Below are 26,963 nucleotides of genomic sequence, written 5' to 3'. Positions count from 1 at the left end.
AAATACTGTGGCTGTTAATGTTCATTCTTTAAAAGGGCGGTTCAAACTGCCTGGAAGTCGCGTTCTTGTGGGTTTTAACATGTTCTTGTGCATTTAATGAATGGACCAATTGTAACATGACAAAGTGGGTGCGCGAGGAAATGATTTTCATAACACAACAACAAACAAACAGAAATGATTTATATTAATTGTTCTGATTCAGTAAATTATATTTTTTGCCGTGCAATTTTGCGCGTGTTCGAGTGAATTATGGTAACGTTCCCATAAACAGCAACAACAACAAAAGCAACAACAACAACAATGTGGCAGATACAATATGCACATTGGGTGTATTCGGCGTTCAAGATCTCTATCTTTAATTGATATTTTAATAAAATGTTTGTTTGAATATATCAACTTTCCTTGAATAAGAACAAGGATACGCATTTATAAATGCACCAGCTAAACGACGAATATAACAAAAGCCGTTCTATAATTAACATTAATATCTAAGACCAGTGGAAAATATGTTGTATGAAATATCCTCACGTCCTTACGTAAGAATTATGCCGACAGTTCAGGCAGTTCATGAAATAAGGCGGACTGTAGAGGGAGAGTCGTGCCGCCGCACACCGGACCTGCATCTGGTGTCAATCTCCATCCGCTCTCGGTACTTTCACGACCATGACGTCGTCGTGCCCCCACACTGTTAGATATCTGGGCTAATGAAAATATAAATACAACAAACATACAGCGCATACGGACCACTTTCCATATCCCTGCGGTACCCTTTCTACCGTAACCACTTGCGGATCCAGGGTTGTGCACCCGCCAACCCCCCTTAAATACTTTACTTTTAATTTTAATTTAGGAGAAAAAAAGTAATAAAATAACTCAAAATGCCCCATTTCGGACTTGAAATTGTTAAAATTTTCTAGGGAGCGTACGCCCAACCCTCACCACTCCATGCCAACACTTGAAACAAATGCATTCCGGTTATGAGAGAGGGGCGCAACTCAAAAAGGTTACACCCCTAAGTTACGCTCATTCTAACGTCAATTCCTGGAGCTGCCCCTGGTTCCGCAGTATCGTGGCATTCCGGGAGATACATGGGTCAGTTTTGATTTTTTTTTTTAGTATTTAGTATTTATTAAGTGTTTAAATTTTTAATTCGGGGCTGTGTTGTCAAGTGATGAAAACGATTTGTGTGGATTATTGAGTAATTCGTTCGTGATTGTGGAGGACAAGACATGTTACAGCAAGGATGTCTTAGACACGGTGTAACGGCAAGGACACTGTAAATAAATACAATCTCACTCATCACCACTTCCGGTCTGTTTTTTACGTGTCACAGGATATCCCGAGTTCCAGGTCACGTATGCGGAAGGTACAAGTAAAAGATGTTCATTTGAGTATAATATGTGTAAACGAAGGCTTTCAATTGCGTTTCTTCGTTGATTGTTGATCGAAAGTGGTGCTCTTTGTTATCCTGAATGCTATGTGAATGCTATGTGTTATCCTGAATACTATGTGTTATCCTGAATGCTATTTGTTATCATGAATGCTATGTGTTATTCTGAATGCTATTTGTTATCACGAATGTTATGTGTTATCATGAATGATATGTGTTATCCTGAATGTTATGTGTTATCCTGAATGCTATGTGTTATCATGAATGATATGTGTTATCACGAATGTTATGTGTTATCCTGAATGCTATGTGTTATCAACAATGCTATTTGTAATCCGGAATGCTTTGTGTTATCACCAATGCTATTTGTTATCATCAATGCTATTTGTTATCACCAATGATATGTGTTATCCTAAATGCTATGTTTTAACATGAATGCTTTGTGTAATTATGAAGGCTTTGTGTTATCACGAATGCTTTTTGTTATCATGGATGCTTTTTGTTATCATGAATGCTGTTTGTTATCATGAATGTTACTTGTTATAATGAATGCTATGTGTTATCACGAATGCTACTTTTTATCACGAATGATAAGTGTTATCCTGAATGCGATTTGTTATAATGAATGCTATATGTTATCACGAATGCTATGTGTTATCATGAATGCTATGTGTTATCATGAATGTTTTGTGTTATCACGAATGCTTTTTGTTGTCATGGATGCTATGTGTTATTCTGAATGCTATTTACTATCATGAATACTATTTGTTATCACGAATGCTATGTGTTATCCTGAATGCTATTTGTTATCACGAATGCTATGTGTTATCCTGAATGCTATATGTTATTATGATGCTTTGTGTTATCACGAATGCTATTTGTTATCATGAATGTCATTTGTTATCACGAATGCTACAATACTTTGTGTTATTATAAATGTTATTTGTTATCACGAATGTTATATGTTATCATGATGCTTTGTGTTATCACGAATGCTTTGTGTTATCATGAATGTCATTTGTTATCACGAATGCTATTTGTTATCATGAATGTCATTTGTTATCACGAATGCTATTTGTTATCATGAATGTCATTTGTTATCGTGAATGCTTTTTGTTATCACGAATGCTATTTGTTATCATGAATGTCATTTGTTATCACGAATGCTATTTGTTATCACGAATGCTATATGTTATCATGATGCTTTGTGTTATCACGAATGCTTTGTGTTATCATGAATGTCATTTGTTGTCACGAATGCTATTTGTTATCATGAATATTTTGTGTTATCATGAATGCTATTTGTTATCACGAATGCTATGTGTCATCGTGAATGCTATATGTTATCATGATGCTTTGTGTCATCACGAATGCTATGTGTTATCCTTAATGCTATATGTTATCATGAATGCTATGTGTTATCATGAATGTCATTTGTTATCACAAATGCTATGTGTTATCATAAATGCTATTTGTTATCACGAATGCTATTTGTTATCATGAATGCTGTTTGATATAAAAATTGTTATTTTTATCATAAATGCTATGTGTAATCGAGAACGCAATGTGTTATCACAAATGCTATTTGTTATCATGAATGCTTTGAGTTTAATAACCGTTTCCAAAATCTGATTTCGTTTAATTTGCTTCAGCTCTCAAAAACACACGATACCTGTGTGGAAGGATACAAGCATCATATCTGATAAATAAAGATCGTTAAAAAGATCCAAGACGTTTAATAAAGTATGTCGTTTAGTTCTTCGATTACTTAAAACAAGCACCATGGCTATATGCACGGCAGGGCTGCATTCCTCTGCAACATGTTTCTTATAGTGTACATCTTTCACATAATTAGTATTAGCAACCCTGGTGATGATTTTCAATGGGTTCACAGTGTCAATCCTATATTTTGTTAATTAATTGTGATGAACGGCTTGTAGGCAAAATTCACGAGTTTGCTTGTGGCGAAATATAAATGGCTGTGCGTAGAAATGATAACAACAACATGAGCCTATCTGCAAAATCGGTAGTCCGTAAATTCGCTAATTAAAAGGTGAAACCCATAAGAGATTTTGCTTACATGTTAACACAGTTTTAATCAGATTTCAATAAAGTATATTCTTAAACAGCAAAATGAACAGCCTGACAATAGTGTTAAAATAATAACATAATTCGATGACTTTGTATTGTCAAGAAACAATTCGTCTGCACAAAAGGGGTGTTCATACGCTTATTATAAGTAACATTGGTTTGACTTTTATTTGGTGTCAAACTGCACGTAGTTATGGATCATCGATTTGTTAAAATACTCGAATATTATTCAATCTTTTGTAAAGGACACGCCCCTAACCACATGTCAGTTGAGCGTCCATACAACCGAGATAGGCTTCGTGGCTTCCTTCCACTACCATTTGGCCGGGTACAAACCCCAGTCCGTCACTTCTGGTGTGTTCCAACTAGAGCTACGAAGATGCGGTCACGTACGTCAGTACGTCAAATTCCACTGCTTAGTAAATGTAAAGCTACAGTCAGCCAAAGCTAGACCCACCCCGGATAGAAGCGGAACGCCCCGGATCAAGATGTAATCCGGGATGGTCCTGGGTGAGATTGAGTCGACGGTCCTTCGACGGTTTCATTACATCGGACCAGCCCGGACCCAAAACGGCACCACGGCACCACGCTACCGCAACGTATCAACACGGATCAACCGGTTGCCAACAAGGAAACCCCCGTTAACACCACGGCAGCGCCACGGACCATTCCGGATCAGTTAAGGATTGTTCCGGACCCAACACGTTGTAGTCCGTGTCCAAAACGACATGTCGGATCGCCCAATATCAACACTGCGGAGCCAACACGGTCGCTACATGCACCTTCCCGGACAACCCCGGTTTGAAAAATCCTCCCGGGTGGTCCCGGACGGTCCCGGATCAACACGGCAGTTTTAAACAGTTTAAAATTGCCGGGGTGGTATCCCAGACCATCCAGGACTATCCCAGTCCCAGAACAGCCTGGACCCGACACGGATCCAACACGGACAGTCATGGAGGTCGATGTCACTGGAGCTTAATATAATACGTTTTAGGCCAATCGAAGAACATGTGGATAAGTTTATAACATTATTTTGAGATTGTTTGTAATGCAGATCATTTGTAAATAAAAGTATTGGGATGTTTTTAGATTTGATCGTGCAAGTTCCATAGCTAATAGACCTGCTGGAACAAAATATTATATTCGTGACCAAAAAAGCTCATATGTAAAATATTTTTGTTTCGTTATTTTCCATACACCTAAAAACCTTTCAAATGATTACCAAACACCAAAATATCCAGAATGCGCATACAAGTCACGTACTTGGTAATTGATGACCCCACACATTACATTTCACAATAGATTTTGATGTAAACAAATTCAGAAATTCATACTTTTGTTTACATTTTGCAATGCTAATTAGAACTACTAGAACTAATATGGTCTTAACTTTAACTGGTTACATTTGACCAATTTGGCCAATTGATTATTTAGAAAACTTCCTCACCGCAAAATAAATCGGACAAATCTCGAATTTTGGCTTTTTTATTGTTATGTTTTCTGTCTTACCCGATCATTTTTCAGTCCTGATTTCATCATATTTAAAATTAATTTAAATATGTTGTTTATTTGAATGCTGTAAATATTATCGACATCGCTGTCGGCGTCAGAAGGGTGGATAACATGGGTGGAGAAAGGGACAGGGGGAAAGGGACGCGGGGTAGGGAGGACAGGGGGAGAAGGGAGGGAGAAGGGGACAGGGGAAAAGTGACAGGGGGAGAAGGGAGTACTGGGGAGAAGGGAGGGAGAAGGGGACAGGGGAAAACTGACAGGGGGAGAAGGGAGTACTGGGGAGAAGGGAGGGAGAAGGGGACAGGGGAAAGGGACAGGGGTAGAAGGGAGGACAGGGGGAGAAGGGGGGACGGGAGGGAGAAGGGGGAACGTGAGGGAAAAGACAGGGGAAGAAGGGAGGGAGACAGGGAGACAATGGTTATGGGGAGTAGGGGGGCAAGGGGGAGAAGGGAGGACAGGGGGAGGGAACAGGGGGAAAGGACGGACATGGGGAGAAGAGGGGATAGGGGGAGTAGGGAGGGCAGGGGGAGAAAGAAGGATATAAAAGTTGGAGAAGGGAAGATAGAACAGTTGGAAAAGAAAAGATAGAACAGGGAGTAAGGGGGGGGGGGGGGGGGGTGAGATGGTAGGATGGAAGAGGGAGAAGGGACAATGGTTAAGGTGAGGGAGAGTAGGGATAATAAACGGAAGAAAGATTAGAGAGGGGAAAATGATGGAAAGAAAGCAGAGGAGATATAGGAAACGAAGTATATAAAGCAGATTAAAGAGGTAGGTTTGAGGAGGGAAACAGGCAAGAAGATGAGTGGAGAAGGATGGTGCGAACTTGGAAGACTAAGAGTGAAAGATAAGGTATGGAGAAGGGTAAACGATAATAAGAGGTAGAAGTAAAATGGAAAGTCATATGAATAGTTCTCGAATCATGCGCGACCACATACGCATGAACCATTGGTGGCTCCATGAGCCAGTGGGAACGACAGAAGAGAGGAGACAGATCTCGTACCATGCACGACCACACGTACGAGTTGTGGCTTTGAGAGCCAGGCTCGAGAACCAGCACCGCTAGTTCCCGTACAAATTCCTCCAAGATTTGAAACCCTGGAAGATTATGTCAAAATACAAAATTTGGAGGTTTAAATGACAGATTTCTATATCCCTTTCCGTGTAAATGTTATTTACATAAATGTTCGCTGTGGTGCACAAAAAACCTACATCTAATAATTAAGTATTTATAGATATTCTTTCTGGAGGATAATTCTTCAAAATTGAGGTTATTGTCCTGTTTTTGCTATTTAGTAATAGTTTTATGTCTTCCGGTTTTCTATTCTTCAGTCTATTTATATTATTAATAAACTTAACAAATAATCTATAAATAAATGCATTATTATAATAACAATGCTTTGCTGTAACGCGTTAGGGCATTACAATAAAAGGTGCGAAAAGATGGCAATGCACGACAAAAGGTTTGAAACTTAATTAAGTTGCATATCGATCGTACATGTAAAAGTGATGTTTCTACTACAAATTTAGAATAGCTTTTGAATATGAAAAGTGCTTGCTTTTTAAATGAAACAGTAACGTCACAAAGTATTCAACATGCAAAGATGATATTGTTAGGTGTTGTTGTTTTTTAAAAAACTGATATAATTTTAGACTGTTTGCATCGGGAGTGTGTTTAGAATTTTTAAACAATATTTGAAAAAAATGTGAGACTGGTGATGCTATCTTATATCTGTTAATTAGACAGGCATATCAGATTTAAAGTGTGTACCTTTTTAAATGCTTTATCATCTTATGAAGATGTTGGTTAATTGATAAATGACTACTTGGGGGCGAAAAAAATGATACAGACAACGAAGAAAATAAAATAGAAACCTCTATAAAGCTGTAAACCTGTGCATTTTAATTAACGTCATTATTACTGTATCGATTCACCCGTGAATACATGATGACGGAGGTCATTGGTAGATTCCCATGCTGGTCTCCATGAGGGCAGAAGGGTGCCCATGCTTGTCTCCATGAGGGCAGAAGGGTGCCCATGCTGGTCTCCATGAGGGCAGAAGGGTGCCCATGCTGGTCTCCATGAGGGCAGAAGGGTGCCCATGCTGGTCTCCATGAGGGCAGAAGGATGCCCATGCTGGTCTCCATGAGGACAGAAGGGTGCCCATGCTGGTCTCCATGAGGACAGAAGGGTGCCCATGCTTGTCTCCATGAGGACAGAAGGGTGCCCATGCTTGTCTCCATGAGGGCAGAAGGGTGCCCATGCTTGTCTCCATGAGGGCAGAAGGGTGCCCATGCTTGTCTCCATGAGGGCAGAATGGTGCCCATGCTTGTCTCCATGCGTGCAGAAGGGTGCCCATGCTTGTCTCCATGAGGGCAGAAGGGTGCCCATGCTTGTCTCCATGAGGGCAGAAGGGTGCCCATGCTTGTCTCCATGCGTGCAGAAGGCGTAAATTAAATTAAAATTAAAATTAAAATTAAAATTAAAATTAAAATTAAAATTAAAATTAAAATTAAAATTAAATTAAATTAAACTTTAATTTAATGTTTATTTAATGTAATTAATTTTAATAAAAAAAAAGAAAATTAGTTATATTGTTTTGAAACTTAAGTTGTTATTACTTCCATAACTCTTGAGCAAAATCAATAGGCAAGTGGCAATATTAGTCACGAATATCTTCTTATTTTAATGTACTGAAAAAGAATCACTGAAAATAATGGCCCTGGCATCACTACGAGTTAAATGTCTACGTGCACATACTGGGTATATACATATGGCTTCACCCCTTAGAATATATTACAGTTGAACAAGGCCCGAACTCCACTTTTAAAAATGTCTGCTTAAATTAAACTGGAATGAATTTATACTTTTAGCTATTCCACTGAGTGGGAACATCAGTACCCTGCCAAGGGAAGTAGCCATTGTGTGGGGTTTGAAAAGCCAAATGCTTTATTCTCCCTTTGATATTATATAATTGACAGGTTCATAATTTATGCCGTGTCACGAGGTCACGCTGGTTCTAAACCGAGGTCCCAGTCTCTGTAGCAGACAGCAGTCAACAATGGAGTTAGGAGAAGACGAAGAGGACCATTTTAGGTTTATCAACGAAAAAGGCGTGGATGATATCAGTTTGGAAGTGTTTTATAAGCCACATACGATCACTTTATTGACTGTTTCTATTGCTGGACTCCTATACAGCGCCTTTACGAGGTGAGTGTGATGCAAGCGAATTGTTGTCATTAGTGGCGTGACAGGTTGTCATACATTTTCGCGACCAATGTCAAGTTCTTGAAAATGTGTTCTGCAGGAAATCAGTTTATCTCTGTCATGGTTAAGGCGTTATATTTAGAATCATTTATGAGACAAAAAACACATATGTAATGATTATTTATAGGTTTTGGTGGAAATCAGTGAGGCTATATTAAATTGATTTTATTTGTTATTATCATCTGGGAGTAAGATTACATTATTGGTCCCAGTTATCATTCATGTATAACATTTTGTTAGAATCAGCTGAGGATTTGGGTATAAACGTTCATTTTGATGGACAAAACCATTTATAGAATCAGGCAATACAAACAATTTCATATAATGTTATTGATTAGATTGGTGATATTTTAAAAACGATAATGCTAGTGATGTTCCGATGATCGATTATAATCGAAAATCGATTGGTTTGGCCTGAAATCGGCGACAATCGATTGTAGCTGGTTTTAATCGATCATCGAAAAAATAATTGAAAAAAATATAAGTATGTGTTCGGACGTTATCTTTAACAAAATGGCAGATGAAGGCCACAATGAGCAAGTAAAAATGAACTTTTTTTTATATAACACATAATTACTTCAATCATAGACATAACGTATACCAGTATGCATATAATGATTAAGAGTTTAATAATGTGCATGAATAAAACTTCACTTAAGGTTTTATCTAGTATTTTAAAAAATCGATTGTACTATCGATAATTGGTTACTTGAGTGGAACCGATCATCGATTGTAGAATTGGAACCGATTCACAACACTAGATAATACACACAGGTGTCATAATAATGCACCAGTCTATTTTAAAGAGATGACCAGGATAGCGGGGCAAATTGGCATTATTTACCTGTCAGGTGGCCCCACAGTGAATGCGGTGGTTTTGTTTTTTTGCGCCAAAAATAGAAGGGTGTGGGCCTTACCTAGGATGTCCCCAGGGTGGGAGGGGCATTTGGCGGGGATTTTACCACCAGTTTGTTCCCGCAGGACAGGGATTTTACGTGGGATTGGCAGGACTGAAAGTCAAAGTCCCTGCTATTCCCCGGGCTTAGGGGAGGGGCGTCACTGGTTACAATTTACTGTTGCATAAAAAATTATGGATTTCAATAAATATCCTTGAATTTTATTTAAAAAAAATATTTTTATTTTAAACATTATGTAAAATAATTATATACTTTTTTTTAAATAATACTCAAGGCTATTTATTGAATTTCTTTATAGTTTCTATCTAAACAATATCCAAGGACTGAAGGGCCATAATGTTCAAGCTTAGTAATGTGACGGACACCTCAGGATATACAATGTACATGTAACAACCTGGTATCTCGTGTTTTCAGTGGTCTCCTGTATTTGATGGAACCTTGAAATTCACCGGAAAAGGCATTGTTTGGCAAGAATTTCCCCGGTTATTGGTGCTCATGATGTACATGTAAACAAAAGTGTGACGATGACCTTTGGAAAATCAAAAGAAATCGAGCGCATTCATTTAAAGTTTTGTAAAAGAATCTTAAATGTACGCATTAATACTTCCAATTGTGCTATATACGGGGAACTAGGCCGTTATCCCCTGTATGTATTACGATATATTAGAATTTTAAAGTATTGGTTCAAAGTTATTGAAACAGATAATATTATAATCAAGGAAATATATAATATGTCTGTTAAAGACTGTCAAAATGGTAAACATAATTGGGTTACTGATGTTAAAGATATTCTAAGCAAACATGGCTTTGCATATGTGTTTGATAATCCACAGCTATATAATGTTAATACAATTGTCAGTCTATTCAGAGACACATTAATTGATACATTTAAGCAAACATGGGGTAATGACAAAGCTAGAAGTAGTGTTCTAAACCTGTATAATAATATTAAAACTACATTAGACCTTGAACAATATTTGAACATTCTACCGCATGACTTACGATTTTATATTACTAGATTAAGAGTGTCTGCTCATTCATTAAGGATCCACACTGGTAGATATACTAATAACAACATTCCTAGAAATGAACGTTATTGTACTTTTTGTAATTCAAATGATCTAGAAGATGAATTTCATTTCATATTAATATGTCCTTGTTATAATGACATCAGAAGGAAATACATTAAAAAATATTTTTATATCAGACCAAGCATGTACAAGTTTATAGAACTGCTTAAGTCAGACAACAAAAATACTGTATTTAAATTATCCAAATATATAAAAGAAGCTCTTAAACATAGAACTTCCATTACATATAGTGATTAGTTTATATCAGCTCATCCTCATGTTTTATCATTTGCATATATTTTTTTTTACCTATGGACAATTATTCATATCTACGTATAGACATTGCCTGTATCGAATCTGTATTATGTGACATGTTGAATTCACGTTATATAAATGTATTTATATTGTATGACTATGTACCTTGTTGGTATACGTCGAATAAAATTATGTTCATGCATGTTCATGTTTATGTGTATTAGAAAAAAAATAATTCTGATTGTGAATCTAAACTGGAAATTAATATTTTCAGCATAGGATATACAGCTGAGGATTGTGAATTAAGCTACTTTACAATTATACATGTATAGGGAAACATAAACATTTCCAAATGATTTAAATTGTTTCCCTGAGTGCCCATTATTTTCCCTAGTACCATACCATGATAGGCCTAGTTTAAAAACTGTATCATCTTTTGAAGTAGGCCATTGAATTGTATATTGTAATTTATCTGAAATGTATAGTAATACAAATTATGATATCATCGAAGTTACTGTTAATGTTACTGTAACTGTTGTTTCTGTTGTAGTTTTTATTCAAGTTTTTAAAAAGGAACATTTAGTCAGCACCCAGTCTACACTTTTTGTAATACTTATGCACCAGTCAATTGTACCCCCCCCCCCCCCAGGTCTGGGGGTATGCCGCGGAAATGGGCCGTTTTTTTGTTGTTTTTTTATTCAAACATATACAAAAAAGGCACTTCATACAGCTATACGTAGAAAATATTTGACATGTATATAAAAAGTATCTTACATATGAAGAACCAATTGTTTTGCGATTTTCTGATTTAGAAAAAAGGGGGGAAGATTGGGCGAAATAAAAAAAAAAATGAAAGAGAAAATACCCAATTTTTTTTTTGAAATAATAAGAAAAGGAGAAGAGACAATCTGGCTTTCTAAAATGTATTAAATGTATTATATATCTAGTGATTATAAAAGAAAAGCCCATTTTTGCAAATGGACATTTAATTTATCTTTCATAATAGCTATTTCACGTTCAATATTGATTCGAATATATAAGTATTTTTCAAAATTTCGGAAGTAAGGAATGGTTTCTCTGTTTTTTGAACAGAAAATGTAGAATTTTAGAAGTATAACTGTGAAGTTAATGCAGCTATAATTTCTTTCAACGGTTATTCCTAATAAAACATTTTTTTAGATTTAGTTCAATTCTAATATTTTTTGAGTGGAGAAAGCGTTTCAAATCATTCCACAGGTCTTGTATGATATGACATTCCCAGAACATGTGGTTTATTGTTTCCTCAAAGTTGGAACACAAGTTGCATAAACTAGAATTGGATAATTTTCATTTAAATAGATATTCATTTGTTGACCAGTATAATTCTGTTGATTATCTTAAACTGAAAGGCTCGTATACATGTGTCGATTGTTGCTATATATGGCAGTGAATATACTTCCTTCCAATTAAGTGTTTCATTTAAAGAGTTTTCCCATATATGTTTATGTTTTATTTCAAAAGTGTTATTTTGAATAAGTTTATTATACAGAAACTGCGTTATCTTTTTTGGGGTCTTAATTTTTTCCAACATCGAATTTTTTTCAACCAAAACTGAAATATCTGATATTTTTAGTTCATTTTTCATATATTGCGGTATATTATTGATAAGTCGTAGATACTTTAGATAGTCACGATTGGGGATTTCGTATAGAAGTTGCATGTTATCAAATGAAAAGAACTTTTTAAATCTAAAGTCGAAGATGTGTTCGAGATAGAGTATCCCCTTATCGTGCCATTCTTTATTATATATTGTTTCATTGTTTCATTATTACATTTTAATTCGGAGTTATTCCAAATTATGACTTTTCTTATGTGTGTGTTGGCTTGCTTCTTTTTTTTTTGTTCCAAGATGTAAGAATGTTTTGAAAAAAAATGTTTTGACCACATAAAATTTTGATATCGTTTTCATACAGATTACAGTCAAATATGATATTTCCACCCTTTTTGTAAAGTATTTTTACCTTTCATGTGTCCCCGCAATGCCAGGTGAATGCGGTGGTCTTGTCTCACTTTAAATATAGCGGGGAATGGGCCTTACCTAGGGTCCCTGGGGTGCGGGGGCATTTGTTGGGGATTTTACCATCTGTTCATTCCCGCAGGGCGGGGATTTTAGCCAGGGTTGGCTGGACCGAAAGTCAAAGTCCCCGCTATTCCCAGGACCTGGGAGGGGCCGTGGTTACAATTGACTGGTGCATTACACAAGAACACTGGCAAATATTGATTTAAAACATTTAATATTGACACCAGTTTGTGGTTTTGGTGATACTCTTCAACATTCTGATTTACAATCTCCTGATTACACAAGCCAATATTTAAAAGTTTGCTTGAATGTTTGAAGCTATATTACCCAAAAGATTTTGAACTTTAACTTCATCACTCACTTTCAAACATAGTGGAAGAAGGCCTCTGATTGGCTGACTGAAAGGTCATCAGAAGGTGACCTTTCAATATGTCCAAATTTCAGAACCTCTGCTTGTTCCAGATCCTCATGCAAAGGATATCAATGAACGCAAAAGTGTTATTATGTATAAACAATACTGGGCCATTGTTTAGAACTTGGTCAAAGTTAACAATATTGTTAACCTCATCATTGTTTACTTTAAAATCTGTACTGCTCTGATAGTTAAATGGGTGCGCTTTACAATTATTGTGATCGGCAATAATTTCTAACAAGATTTAGGACAAATGTTTCAGCTGTACTGTTAAATTTAAATTTTTAACCACATTATCCAATATTTCATGTTTAAAAGTTAACAATGAACTTGTTAATCACGTTGTTAACTAAAAAATGTTCCGAACAGACAACCAAGTTTTGATTTAAAAGGCTGCTGTCTTTGAATTTTTTATTTCTAAGTGTTTTAGTCTAACCATCATGGTATTATTGTAACTCTGAGTAAATGACAACTATGGGAAGTATTGATACACTTGTGACTACTATTATGACCAGAACCTGGAGACCAGGAGTACTGTAGCATGTAAATTATTGATTAGAGGGGTATACACTGTCATTAATGGGATTCAGAGGGGACTGTTTTCTTTCTTCTTTCTCAGATAATTTGTTCAATGTACACCAGCTGTGCTGTGCTTTTACCCTCTGCAGAATGTTTTTTTCCTTTTTAGCTCCACTGGCCGAAGGCCATGGAGCTTATGTCGTCACAGATTGTCCGTCGTGAGTGCGTGCGTGCGTGCGTGCGTGCGTAAACTTTTACTTTAAACGACATCTCCTCTGAAACTGATAAGCGGATTTTGACAAAACTTCACAGGAATGTTCCTTTGGTGGTCCTTTACCAAAATTGCTCAAATGGTTCCGGTCCATTGCACAATATGGCCGCCAGAGCTAAAAATAGCAAAATCTTTAAACGACATCTCCTCTGAAACGGTTCGGCAGATTTTGATGAAACTTGACAGTAATGTTCCTTGGGTGGTCCTTTATTAAAATTGCTCAAATGGTTCTGGTCCATTGCACAATATGGCCGCCACAGCTAAAAATAGCAAAATCTTTAAACGACATCTCCTCTGAAACGGATAGGCAGATTTTGATGAAACTTGACAGAATTGTTCCTTGGGTGGTCCTTAACCAAAATTGCTCAAATGGTTCCGGTCCGCTGCACAACATGGCTGCCAGGGCAAAAAAATAGAAAAACCTTTAAAGAACATCTTCTCAGAAACCGATGATCAGATTTTGATGAAACTTAACAGAAATGTTCCTTGGATGGTCCTTTATCAAATTTGCTTCAATGGTTTCGGTCCACTGCACAAGATGGCCCCCAGAGGTAAAAATAGAAAAACCTTTAAACGACTTCTCCTCAGAAACCGATGATCAGATTTTGATGAAACTTGACAGAAATGTTCCTTGGGTGGTCATTAACCAAAATTTGTTAAATGGTTCCAGTCCACTGCACACCATGCCAGAGCTAAAAAATAAAAAAAACTTTATACGACTTGTCGTCGAAACCGATGACCTTTTTTCGATAAAACTTGACAGAAATGTTTGTTTGGTGCTCCTTTACTCAAATTACCCAAATCATTTCGGTCCACTGCACAACATGGCAGCCAGAGCTATTAAAGTAAAAAAATTTTTTAAATAACTTCTCCTCAAAAATTGATGATTGTATTTCTATGAAACTTGACGAAAATGTTCGTTAGGTGGTCTTTGCTTGAACCTTTTGGCCAGTGGAGCACAGGCACTGATGTGCCTCTTGTTTCTTAAACCGTTAGTCTAGTTCGGTTTTTAGGCATTTTTGAAGGGAAATTTGAAAATCGATGATCTGATCTTTTGTCAGTAATCTTATATCACTGGTTTGCATCTTATATCACTGGTTTGCAGATTAATTTACTAAAAAATTGACTCATTCCAAGATGAAGAATTAAATAGTTGTCAAAATGGTAAATCAGTGAGAGTTCAGCTTTGAAGGGACTTGCTCATGGCTTGTAAAATGAACTTTTTTATTGCAAAATAATTGCAATTTTGATATCATAGAGTAAAATAATGATAAAATCAGTGTTTTCAGATGCATTACCCTTAAAACAACTTTTTGGTCCATAAACATGAGCGATTCACTTTAAAGTGATCTTTATCACTCAGACACAGATTTCATGTAGGCAGCCATGTTTGTAAACTTTGTTGGAGATGAGTTGTTTTACTTCTTATAATGGACAAATTCCAAACAGCAACTGGCAGATATTTATTTGAACAGAATTTTATAAACCCAGGCCTAAAGTTGACCATTCAATTTTGGATATCAGTATCAATGCTTTTCGGCATTGAGCAGTTAACAAAAGAACTCATTTTTTTTAACTGATTATCATATGTGTAAATAATTATAAGATAAATAAATAAACGAAATATTTAATTTTGATATCTAAACCTATTAAACGTAACTAAATCCCTTAAATGATGGCAATATTATTTGTACATTTTATTAGTGTCTTTCGTTTAATATTGAAGCCTTTCAACCTTTAAACAGTATCTATGGCTACGGGACTTGTCCATTATATGATTATATATGTAATACTTTCCCACTTCAATGGTTTTCCAGTTGTTGTTGTTTTTCATTTTTACAATAAATAATGTAAGATAAGGTTCCTGTCTCTGATTGAAGTGTAAGAATAGAAGTTCTACTTATAATTTCTGTTATGCTTCAAGCATCATTACTTTTACAGCACTTTGTCAGACATCATGAGATAAACATGCAGTTTGGGTGATCTCCACTGTTTCCATATATGCATGCATTCATTATAATTTTACAAGGAAATTGGTTTAAGGCAATATATTTCCTAGCAAACCAAAAACACTTGAAGAATTGTAAAATGAAACAAATACTTGTAGAGAATCTTTTCAGGTCCAATGAGAAGTTAAGTTGTTCACAAGAATGTTGTACTTGGTGATTTTAAGTAAAGATGCTACAGTATTGATAGTTTGATTCGATTCTTCCTGATATTTTATGCGGTAAAACCACTATAAATGTGAAATTGTAGCAATGGTTATCTAGAGGAAACCAATGTTAATGTCATAAATCAATCCAGTGCTCCAGCTAGCCCGTTTTTCAATGGCGCAGCGCCCTTGCCCCTTTTCTTACCGCCCTGCCCCTTTTTTGAGTAGTGCCCTTTTCACAAATGCTCTATTAGCGCCAATTATCCCGTAAGTGCCCTTTTTACTATTTAAATCATTATTAAAGATCGGCAGCCGCTGTCATAATTGAGACAAATTACGTAATATGTCACCATGCTGCCCCATTGCCGACTGCTTAAAATATGCCGTACTGCCCTTTCATCTTCCCATGTGCCTTGACCAAGTCATATGACAGCTAATTGTGTATTTGTGTAGTTAGCAGACGACCTGTGTTTTCATAACCGGTCATCTTTTAATCCGATAATTAGGAAAAGCCAAATAGGGAACATCGGCAGGAGGCGGAGCTATTGAATACCAGCCAATCAGAATATACATTGAGAACTCGTTTATTCAATGCTGAAAGTTCGTAAAATGCTATAGAAAATGTGAGGGGATGGTGAAAAATGTTGTCAAGCACAATTAAATATTTTAAAATAATTGTTTATTGTGTTGTACAGACGAGACTCGCCATTTTAAACAGTGTTGATTTGAAGCAGACGGTCACTGCCGATTTATAAACACAGGAAAAGTGGCGCTAACACAATCAAATACATCACTTATTAAGTAAATGTTTTGAAAGTTTATTTCTAAAATATTGATGATGAAAATTTCTTTGTTACCCACAAAAATATGTTGATGCTTTATATAGTGTTTACCTATCATGTCCACGATCTTGTCAAAATTCGCCGAAACCGCCATTTTGTCAGACCGAATTTCGGAGTTATTATGCCCCCCTTCGAAGAAGAGGGGTATATTGCTTTGCACAGGCATGTCGGTCGGTCCGTCGGTAGACCAAAGCTTGTCCGAGTGATAACTCAACAATTCCTAGACGTATGGTCATCAAACTTCACATGAAGGTTGGGCCTGACCAGTAGATGACCCCTATTGATTTTGGGGGTCATCGGGTCAAAGGTCAAGGTCACAGTGACCTTTAATGGTAAAATAATTTTAAAGCTTGTCCGAGTGATAACTCAACAATGCCTGCACCCATGGCCCTCAAACTTGACATGGAGGTTAGGCCTGACCAGGAGATGACCCCTATTGTTTTTGGGGGTCATCAGACCAAAGGTCACAGTGACCTTGAATGGTAAAAGGTTGTCCGAGTGATAACGTGACAATGCCTGCACCCATGGCCCTCAAACTTGACTTGGAGGTTTGGCCTGACCAGTAGATGACCCCTATTGTTTTTGGGGGTCATTGGGCCAAAGGTCAAGGTCACAGTGACCTTGAATGGTAAAAGGTTGTCCGATTGATAACTCAACAATGCCTGCACCCATGGCCCTCAAACTTGACATGGATGTTGGGCCTGACCAGTAGATGACCCCTATTGATTTTAGGGGTCAAAGGTCAAGGTCACAGTGACCTTGAAAGCAAACTCGACAATTCTTGGACCTATGGTCATAAAACTTGACATGAAGGTTGGGCCTGCCCAGTAGATGACCCCAATCGACTTTGGGGGTCATCAGGCCAAGGTCAATGTCACAGTAACCTTTAACGCAAAAGAGTTAACAAATCTTCCCCCACTGATATCTCAACAATGCCTGAACCTAAGATCATTAAACTTGACATGGATGTTAAGCCTGACCAGTAGATCACCCTTATTGATTTAGGATTCATAGAGCCAAAGGTCAAGGTCACAGTCATCTTGAATGGTAAAAGGTTGTCCGAGTGATAACTCAACAATGCCTGAACCCATGGCCTTCAAACATAACTTGGAGTTGCATCTGACTTGTAGATGACCCCTTATGATTTAAGTGGTCATCGGGTCAAAGGTCAAGGTCACAGTGACCTTGAACGAAAAAAACTTGTCTTGTGATAACTTGACAATGCCTTCACCCATGGCCCTCAAACTTGACATTTAGGTTTCTGGTGACCAGCTGATGACTCTGGATTTTGAGTTCATAGAGTCAAAGGTCATGACGGTCATAACACACTTTATCCTCACACTTTAATGGTCATAATCTTAAAACAGCAACAAATCAGCTGTCATTTCGGTCCATGCATATTTCATTCAATTGTCCATATAATCCTGACAACATGGCGCTCAGGGGGGGCATAATGTTTGACAAACATCTCTTGTTTTATCAATGTTCTATGTTTTATAAGTGACTTTTTAAGCAAGGGCAGTGATTTTTATTGTCATTTTATTCTAAAACATCAGCATATTAAACATTATTTTACTAAAGACAATTAAATAACAGCCAGGCTGAATGTAACATGATTTTTAGGAGAAATATGTGACATTGCACTAAAGATGAGTCAGTCAAGTACAATCACACTATACCACAGACAATAAGACAAATTTTAATTTTGATATAAAACACACCCTTCTAAATTTTGAGAAAAAGACCCATTTTGTTCAAGTCTGAAAATCATGGAAAATGATTTAAATTGAGTATGAAAACAAAACAAATTCTAGGGTGAGACCTCCCCCCCCCCCAAAAAAAAAACAACACCTTGTGACAGGGGTGGACCCCTCCCATAACCACCCCCAATCGCCCCTACACGACTCATGTAGCTTGCCCTTTTCAAAACTCCACCCTGCCCTTTTCAAATCCTGGCTGGAGCACTGCAATCTCCTTTTATGTGATATAATACACGAAACAATAGGACTTGAAATACACATACTTTTCAGCTATACACCTTGTCACCACTCTTTTTTTGCTTAGTATTTATTAACACTTATTACAAATGTTCATTCCTGGAAACAAGGCCATGACAATCCTTAAAAATATTTAACAAGCGTTCACTTGACATTTACATATTTCTCAATGGGTAGGGTTTAACATTTGACATTGTTTACATCTTCTGGAGTGTCAGTGAAGGTCTGACTGCTTCATGTCCATTGAGCTGTAGTAGATGTGTTGGCCTTGTATTGTTGTGTGCCATCTGCAGCCTCTACTGGGGGTCTGACTGCTTCATGTCCATTGAGCTGTTGGAGATAAGGTGTTAATTTTCTCCTGGTCAAACTTATTATTTATGGATTATTTATGGGCTGCTAGTTAGGCCATTAAATTCCATCTGAGGGCCAAGAGGGAGTAATTAATTAGTGGCACTTGTGTCTACTTTAAATGATAGTGTCTGTGGGATTGATACTGATTGTTCCAGGCCTTCAGTTACTGATTGTTCCAGGCCTTCAGTTACTGATGGTTCCAGGCCTTCAGATACTGATGGTTCCAGGCCTTCAGTTACTGATTGTTCCAGGCCTTCAGTTACTGATGGTTCCAGGCCTTCTGATACTGATGGTTCCAGGCCTTCAGATACTGATGGTTCCAGGCCTTGAGTTACTGACTGTTCCAGGTATTCAGGGACTGGTGGTTCCAGGCCTTCAGATACTGATTGTTCCAGACCTTCAGATACTGATGGTTCCAGGTCTTCAGATACTGATGGTTCCAGGCCTTCAGATACTGATGGTTCCAGGCCTTCAGATACTGATTATTCCAGGCCTTCAGTTACTGATTGTTACAGGCCATCAGTTACTGGTGGTTCCAGGCCTTCAGTTACTGGTGGTTCCAGGCCTTCAGATACTGATGGTTCCAGGCCTTCAGTTACTGATGGTTCCAGGCCTTGAGTTACTGACTGTTCCAGGTATTCAGGGACTGGTGGTTCCAGGTCTTCAGATACTGATGGTTCCAGGCCTACAGATATTGATGGTTCAAGGTCTTTAGATACTGATGGTTCCAGGCCTACAGATACTGATGGTTCCAGGCCTACAGATACTGATGGTTCCAGGTCTTCAGTTACTGATGATTCCAGGCCTTCAGCTACTGACTGTTCCAGGTATTCAGGGACTGGTGGTTCCAGGTCTTAAGATACTGATGGTTCCAGGCCTACAGATATTGATGGTTCAAGGTCTTTAGATACTGATGGTTCCAGGCCTACTGATATTGATGCTTCAATGTCTTCAGATACTGATGGTTCCAGGCCTTCAGATACTGATGGTTCCAGGCCTTCAGATACTGGTGGTTCCAGGTCTTCAGTTACTGATGGTTTCAGGTCTTTAGTTACTGGTGGTTCCAGGTCTTCAGTTACTGATGGTTCCAGGTCTTCAGATACTGATTGTTCCAGGCCTTTAGTTACTGGTGGCCCCAGGCCTTCAGTTACTGGTGGTTCCAGGTCTTCAGTTACTGGTGGTTCCAGGTCTTCAGTTACTGGTGGTTCCAGGTCTTTAGTTACTGGTGGTTCCAGGTTTTCAGTAACTGGTGGTTCCAGGTCTTCAGTTACTGATGGTTCCAGGTCTTCAGTTACTGGTGGTTCCAGGTCTTAAGTTACTGGAGGCGTCAGTTACTGATGGTTCCAGGCCTTCAAATACTGATGGTTCCAGGTCTTCAGATAATGATGGTTCCAGGCATTAAGATACTGGATTATTCGAGGCTTTCAGATACTGATGGCTCCAGGCCTTAAGATACTGATGGTTCCAGGCCTTCAGATACTGGTGGTTCCAGGTCTTCAGTTACTGGTGATTCCAGGTCTTTAGTTACTGGTGGTTCCAGGTTTTCAGTAACTGGTGGTTCCAGGTCTTCAGTTACTGATGGTTCCAGGTCTTCAGTTACTGGTGGTTCCAGGTCTTAAGTTACTGGAGGCATCAGTTACTGATGGTTCCAGGTCTTCAAATACTGATGGTTCCAGGTCTTCAGATAATGATGGTTCCAGGCATTTAAATACTGGATTATTCGAGGCTTTCAGATACTGATGGCTCCAGGCCTTAAGATACTGATGGTTCCAGGCCTTCAGATACTGATGATTCCAGGCCTTCAGATACTGAAGGTTCCAGGCCTTAAGATACTGATGGTTTCAGGCCTTCAGATACTGATGGTTCCAGGTCTTCAGATACTGATGGTTCCAGGCCTTCAGATACTGATGGTTCCAGACCTTCAGATACTGATGGTTCCAGGCCTTCAGATACTGATGGTTCCAGGTCTTCAGATACTGATGGTTCCAGGCCTTCAGATACTGATGGTTCCAGACCTTCAGATACTGATGGTTCCAGGCCTTAAGATACTGATTGTTCCAGGCCTTCAGATACTGATGGTTCCAGGCCTTCAGATACTGATGGTTCCAGGCCTTCAGATACTGATGGTTCGAGGCCTTCAGATACTGATGGTTCCAGGCCTTAAGATACTGATTGTCCAGGCCTTCAGATACTGATGGTTCCAGACCTTCAGATACTGATGGTTCCAGGCCTTCAGATACTGATGGTTCCAGGCCTTCAGATACTGATGGTTCCAGGCCTTCTGATACTGATTGTTTCAGGCCTTCTGTTACTGATGGTTCCAGGCCTTAAGATACTGATGGTTCCAGGCCTTCAGATACTGATGGTTCCAGGCCTTAAGATACTGATGGTTCCAGGCCTTAAGATACTGATGGTTCCAGGCCTACAGATACTGATGGTTCCAGGCCTTCAGATACTGATGGTTCCAGGCCTTCATATACTGATTGTTCCAGGCCTTCAGATACTGATAGTTCCAGGCCTTAAGATACTGATTGTTCCAGGCCTTCAGATACTGGTGGTTCCAGGTCTTCAGATACTGATGGTTCCAGGCCTTAAGATACTGATGGTTCGTTGTCTTCAGATGCTGATTGTTCCAGGCCTTCAGATACTGATGGTTCCTTGTCTTCAGATACTGATGGTTCCAGGCCTTAAGATACTGATGGTTCCTTGTCTTCAGATACTGATTGTCCCAGGCTTTCAGATACGGATGATTCCAGGCCTTCAGATACTGATGGTTCCAGACCTTCAGATACTGATGGTGCCTTTTCTTCAGATAATGATTGTCCCAGGCTTTCAGATACTGATGGTTCCAGGCCTTCAGATACTGATGGTTCCAAGCCTTAAGATACTGATTGTTCCAGGCCTTCAGATACTGATGGTTCCAGGTCTTCAGATACTGATGGTTTCAGGCCTTCAGTTACTGGTGGTTTTAGGCCTTCAGATACTGATGGTTCCAGGTCTTCAGACACTGATGGTTCCAGGCCTTAAGATACTGATGGTTCCTTGTCTTCAGATACTGATTGTCCCAGGCTTTCAGATACTGATTGTTCCAGGCCTTCAGATACTGATTGTTCCAGGCTTTCAGATACTGATTGTTCCAGGCCTACAGATACTGATGGTTCCAGGCCTTCAGATACTGATGGTTCTTTGTCTTCAGATAATGATTGTCCCAGGCTTTCAGATACTGATTGTTCCAGGCCTTCAGATACTGATGGTTCCAGGCCTTAAGATACTGATGGTTCCTTGTCTTCAGATACTGATTGTTCCAGGCCTTAAGATACTGATGGTTTCAGGTCTTCAGATACTGATGGTTCCAGGCCTTAAAATACTGATGGTTCCTTGTCTTCAGATACTGATTGTCCCAGGCTTTCAGATACTGATGGTTCCATGCCTTCAGATACTGATGGTTCCAGGCCTTCAGATACTGATGGTTCCAGACCTTTAGATACTGATGGTTCCAGGCCTTCAGATACTGATTGTTCCAGGCCTACAGATACTGATGGTTCCAGGCCTTCAGATACTGATAGTTCCTTGTCTTCAGATAATGATTGTCCCAGGCTTTCAGATACTGATGGTTCCAGGCCTTCAGATACTGATGGTTCCAAGCCTTAAGATACTGATTGTTCCAGGCCTTCAGATACTGATGGTTCCAGGTCTTCAGATACTGATGGTTTCAGGCCTTCAGTTACTGGTGGTTCCAGGCCTTCAGATACTGATGGTTCCAGGCCTTCAAATACTGATGGTTCCAGGCCTTAAGATACTGATGGTTCCAGGCCTTAAGATACTGATTGTTCCAGGCCTACAGATACTGATGGTTCCAGGCCTTCAGATACTGATGGTTCCAGGCCTTCAGATACTGATTGTTCCAGGCCTTCAGATACTGGTGGTTCCAGGTCTTCAGATACTGATGGTTCCAGGCCTTAAGATACTGATGGTTCCTTGTCTTCAGATACTGATTGTTCCAGGCCTTCAGATACTGATGGTTCCAGGCCTTAAGATACTGATGGTTCCTTGTCTTCAGATACTAATTGTCCCAGGCTTTCATTTCAGATACTGATGGTTCCAGGCCTTCAGATACTGATGGCTCCAGGCCTTCAGATACTGATGGTTCCAGACCTTCAGATACTGATGGTTCCAGGCCTTCAGATACTGATTGTTCCAGGCCTACAGATACTGATGGTTCCAGGCCTTCAGATACTGATGGTTCCTTGTCTTCAGATAATGATTGTCCCAGGCTTTCAGATACTGATGGTTCCAGGCCTTCAGATACTGATGGTTCCAAGCCTTAAGATACTGATTGTTCCAGGCCTTCAGATACTGATGGTTCCAGGTCTTCAGATACTGATGGTTTCAGGCCTTCAGTTACTGGTGGTTTTAGGCCTTCAGATACTAATGGTTCCAGGTCTTCAGACACTGATGGTGCCAGGCCTTAAGATACTGATGGTTCCTTGTCTTCAGATACTGATTGTCCCAGGCTTTCAGATACTGATGGTTCCAGGCCTTCAGATACTGATGGTTCCAGGCCTTCAGATACTGATGGTTCCAGACCTTCAGATACTGATGGTTCCAGGCCTTCAGATACTGATTGTTCCAGGCCTACAGATACTGATGGTTCCAGGCCTTCAGATACTGATGGTTCCTTGTCTTCAGATAATGATTGTCCCAGGCTTTCAGATACTGATGGTTCCAGGCCTTCAGATACTGATGGTTCCAAGCCTTAAGATACTGATTGTTCCAGGCCTTCAGATACTGATGGTTCCTTGTCTTCAGATACTGGTGGTTCCAGGCCTTCAGATACTGATGGTTCCAGGCCTTCAGATACTGATGGTTCCAGGTCTTCAGACACTGATGGTTCTAGGCCTTCAGATACTGATGGTTCCTTGATGGTTCCTTGTCTTCAGATACTGATTGTCCCAGGCTTTCAGATACTGATGGTTTCAGGCCTTCAGACACTGATTGTTCCAGGCTTTCAGATACTGATGGTTCCAGGCCTTCAGATACTGATGGTTCCAGGTCTTCAGATACTGATGGTTCCAGGCCTTCAGATACTGATTGTTCCAGGCCTTCTGTTACTGATGGTTCCAGGCCTTCAGATACTGATGGTTCCAGGTCTTCAGATACTGATAGTTCCAGGCCTTAAGATACTGATGGTTCCAGGCATTAAGATACTGATTGTTCCAGGCCTACAGATACTGATGGTTCCAGGCCTTCAGATACTGATGGTTCCAGGTCTTCAGATACTGATGGTTCCAGGCCGTAAGATACTGATTGTTCCAGGCCTTCAGATACTGGTGGTTCCAGGTCTTCAGATACTGATGGTTCCAGGCCTTAAGATACTATTGGTTCGAGGTCTTCAGACACGGATGGTTCCAGGCCTTAAGATACTGATGGTTCCAGGCCTTCAGATACTGATTGTTTAAGGCTTTCAGATACTGATGGTTTAAGGCCTTCAGATACTGATTGTTCCAGGTCTTGAGTTACTGATGGTTCCAGGCCTTGAGCTACTGATGGTTCCAGGTCTTCAGTTACTGATGGTTCCAGGTCTTCAGTTACTGATGGTTCCAAGTCTTCAGATACTGATGGTTTCAGGCCTTCAGTTACTGGTGGTTTTAGGCCTTCAGTTACTGATGGTTCCAGGTCTTCAGTTACTGGTGGTTCCAGGCCTTCAGTTACTGATGATTCCAGGTCTTCAGATACTGATGGTTCCAGGTGTTCAGTTACTGATGGTTCCAAGTCTTCAGATACTGATGGTTTCAGGCCTTCAGTTACTGGTGGTTTCAGGCCTTCAGTAACTGGTTGTTCCAGGTCTTCAGTTACTGTTGGTTCCAGGCCTTCAGCTACTGATGGTTCCAGGTCTTCAGTTACTGACTGTTCCAAGCTTTCAGGGACTGGTGGTTCCAGGTCTTCAGATACTGATGGTTCCAGGCCTACATATATTGATGGTTCCAGGTCTTTAGGTACTGATGGTTCCAGGCCTTCAGATACTGATGGTTCCAGGCCTTCAGATACTGATGGTTCTTGGTCTTCAGTTACTGATTGTTCCAGACCTTTAGATACTGATGGTTCCAGGCCTTCAGATACTGATGGTTCCAGGCTTTCAGATACTGATGGTTCCAGGTCTTCAGTTACTGATGGTTCCAGGTCTTCAGATACTGATGGTTCCAGTCCTTCAGATACCGATGGTTCCAGGTCATCAGTTACTGATGGTTCCAGGCCTTTACATACTGATGTTTCCAGGCCTTCAGATACTGCTGGTTCCAGGCCTTCAGATACTGCTGGTTCCAGGCCTTCAGATAATGCTGGTTCCAGGCCTTCAGCTACTGATTGTTTTAGGCATTTAGTTACTGGTGGTTTCAGGCCTACAGTTACTGGTGGTTCCAGGTCTTTAGTTACTGTTGATTCCAGGCCTTCAGCTACTGATGGTTCCAGGTCTTCAGTTACTGACTGTTCCAAGCTTTCAGGGACTGGTGGTTCAAGGTCTTCAGATACTGATGGTTCCAGGCCTACAGATATTGATGGTTCCAGGTCTTTAGATACTGATGGTTCCAGGCCTACAGATATTGATGGTTCCTTGTCTTCAGATACTGATGGTTCCAGGCCTTAAGATACTGATGGTTCCAGGCCTTCAGATACTGATGGTTCCAGGTCTTCAGATACTGATGGTTCCAGGCCTTCAGATACTGATGGTTCCAGGCCTTCAGATACTGATGGTTCCAGGTCTTCAGTTACTGATGGTTCCAGGCCTTTACATACTGATGTTTCCAGGCCTTCAGATACTGCTTGTTCCAGGCCTTCAGATACTGATATTTCCAGGCCTACAGATACTGATGGTTCCAGGCCTTCAGATACTGCTGGTTCCAGGCCTACAGATACTGCTGGTTCCAGGCCTTCAGATACTGCTGGTTCCAGGCCTTCAGATACTGCTGGTTCCAGGCCTTCAGATACTGGTGGTTCCAGGCCTTCAGCTACTGATATTTCCAGGCCTACAGATACTGATGGTTCCAGGCCTTCAGATACTGCTGGTTCCAGGCCTACAGATACTGCTGGTTCCAGGCCTTCAGCTACTGATATTTCCAGGCCTACATATACTGATGGTTCCAGGTATTCAATTACTGGTGGTTCCAGGCCTTCAGTTACTGGATGTTCCAGGCCTTCAGATACTGCTGGTTTCAGGCCTTCAGCTACTGATATTTCCAGGCCTACAGAAACTGATGGTTCCAGGTATTCAGTTACTGGTGGTTCCAGGCCTTCAGTTACTGGTGGTTCCAGGCCTTCAGATACTGATGGTTCCAGGCCTTCAGATACTGATGGTTCCATGCCTTTAGATCCTGATGGTTCAAGGATAGGTACTGATGGTGCCATGCTTTCAGTTACTGATGGTTCCAGGCATTCTGATTTGATGTCCCTTGGATTGTTTATTGATAAAATGATGGTTCCTTATTTGGGCTTTTTCTGAAGTACCCAGGGGTTCGACTATTAGACACATTCCCAAAGCAAAATATAAGATACTTTTTCCAATCTTCAGAAAAAAATCGCAATCAAAAGTAAAAAAAATATTTTTTTATCAAAGTCTTTACCTGTACTGGTTCATTTTCAAGTTCCTTATAAATTATGTGGTGTAAAGTTTTGGGGACAATTGAATTTAGAAATCATTGATTTTCCTCACATTCAGAGATCAGTATGAAATATTATTTGTCATGATTTATTGCAATAGATATTTACACCCCAAGGCCATTCTGGTTCTTTAAAAGGAAAAAGAATTTAATATTTAATAATTTCCTGTTTCACAGGAGATTTGACTGCTTATTCTGTAAAATTTCC

At 39.4% G+C, this 26,963-nt stretch overlaps 2 protein-coding genes across 4 annotated transcripts in view; both read left to right on the top strand.

Moving 5' to 3' along the window:
• Positions 1 to 5,104: 5,104 nt before the first annotated feature.
• LOC128205905 (U1 small nuclear ribonucleoprotein 70 kDa-like) lies at positions 5,105 to 5,581 on the top strand. Its single transcript, XM_052907963.1, has one exon. The coding sequence runs from the start codon at positions 5,105 to 5,107 to the stop codon at positions 5,579 to 5,581; it is 477 nt and encodes a 158-aa protein (XP_052763923.1).
• Positions 5,582 to 8,004: 2,423 nt separating this feature from the next.
• Positions 8,005 to 26,963, top strand: part of LOC128205635 (phosphatidylserine synthase 1-like) — a 48,888-nt gene continuing 29,929 nt past the window's right edge. The window contains exon 1 of one of the 3 annotated variants that reach the window (XR_008256298.1): positions 8,005 to 8,201. Coding sequence is in view for 2 of the 3 variants with exons in the window: in XM_052907439.1 (XP_052763399.1) it covers positions 8,053 to 8,201 (149 nt within the window). In the remaining variant the exon portion in view is untranslated. The remainder of the gene's footprint in view (positions 8,202 to 26,963) is intronic. The other 2 variants (XM_052907439.1, XM_052907440.1) reach the window with 2 other exon arrangements.

This window comes from Mya arenaria, chromosome 10 (genome assembly GCF_026914265.1).
Source record: "Mya arenaria isolate MELC-2E11 chromosome 10, ASM2691426v1".
In the NCBI taxonomy this organism is placed as follows: Eukaryota; Metazoa; Mollusca; class Bivalvia; order Myida; family Myidae; genus Mya; species Mya arenaria.
This window is presented reverse-complemented; position numbering and strand designations above follow the sequence as displayed.

Coding starts and splice junctions, on each gene's coding strand:
- LOC128205905 (XM_052907963.1), top strand. CDS start 5,105: ATGGGTGGAGAAAGGGACAGGGGGAAAGGGACGCGGGGTAGGGAGGAC.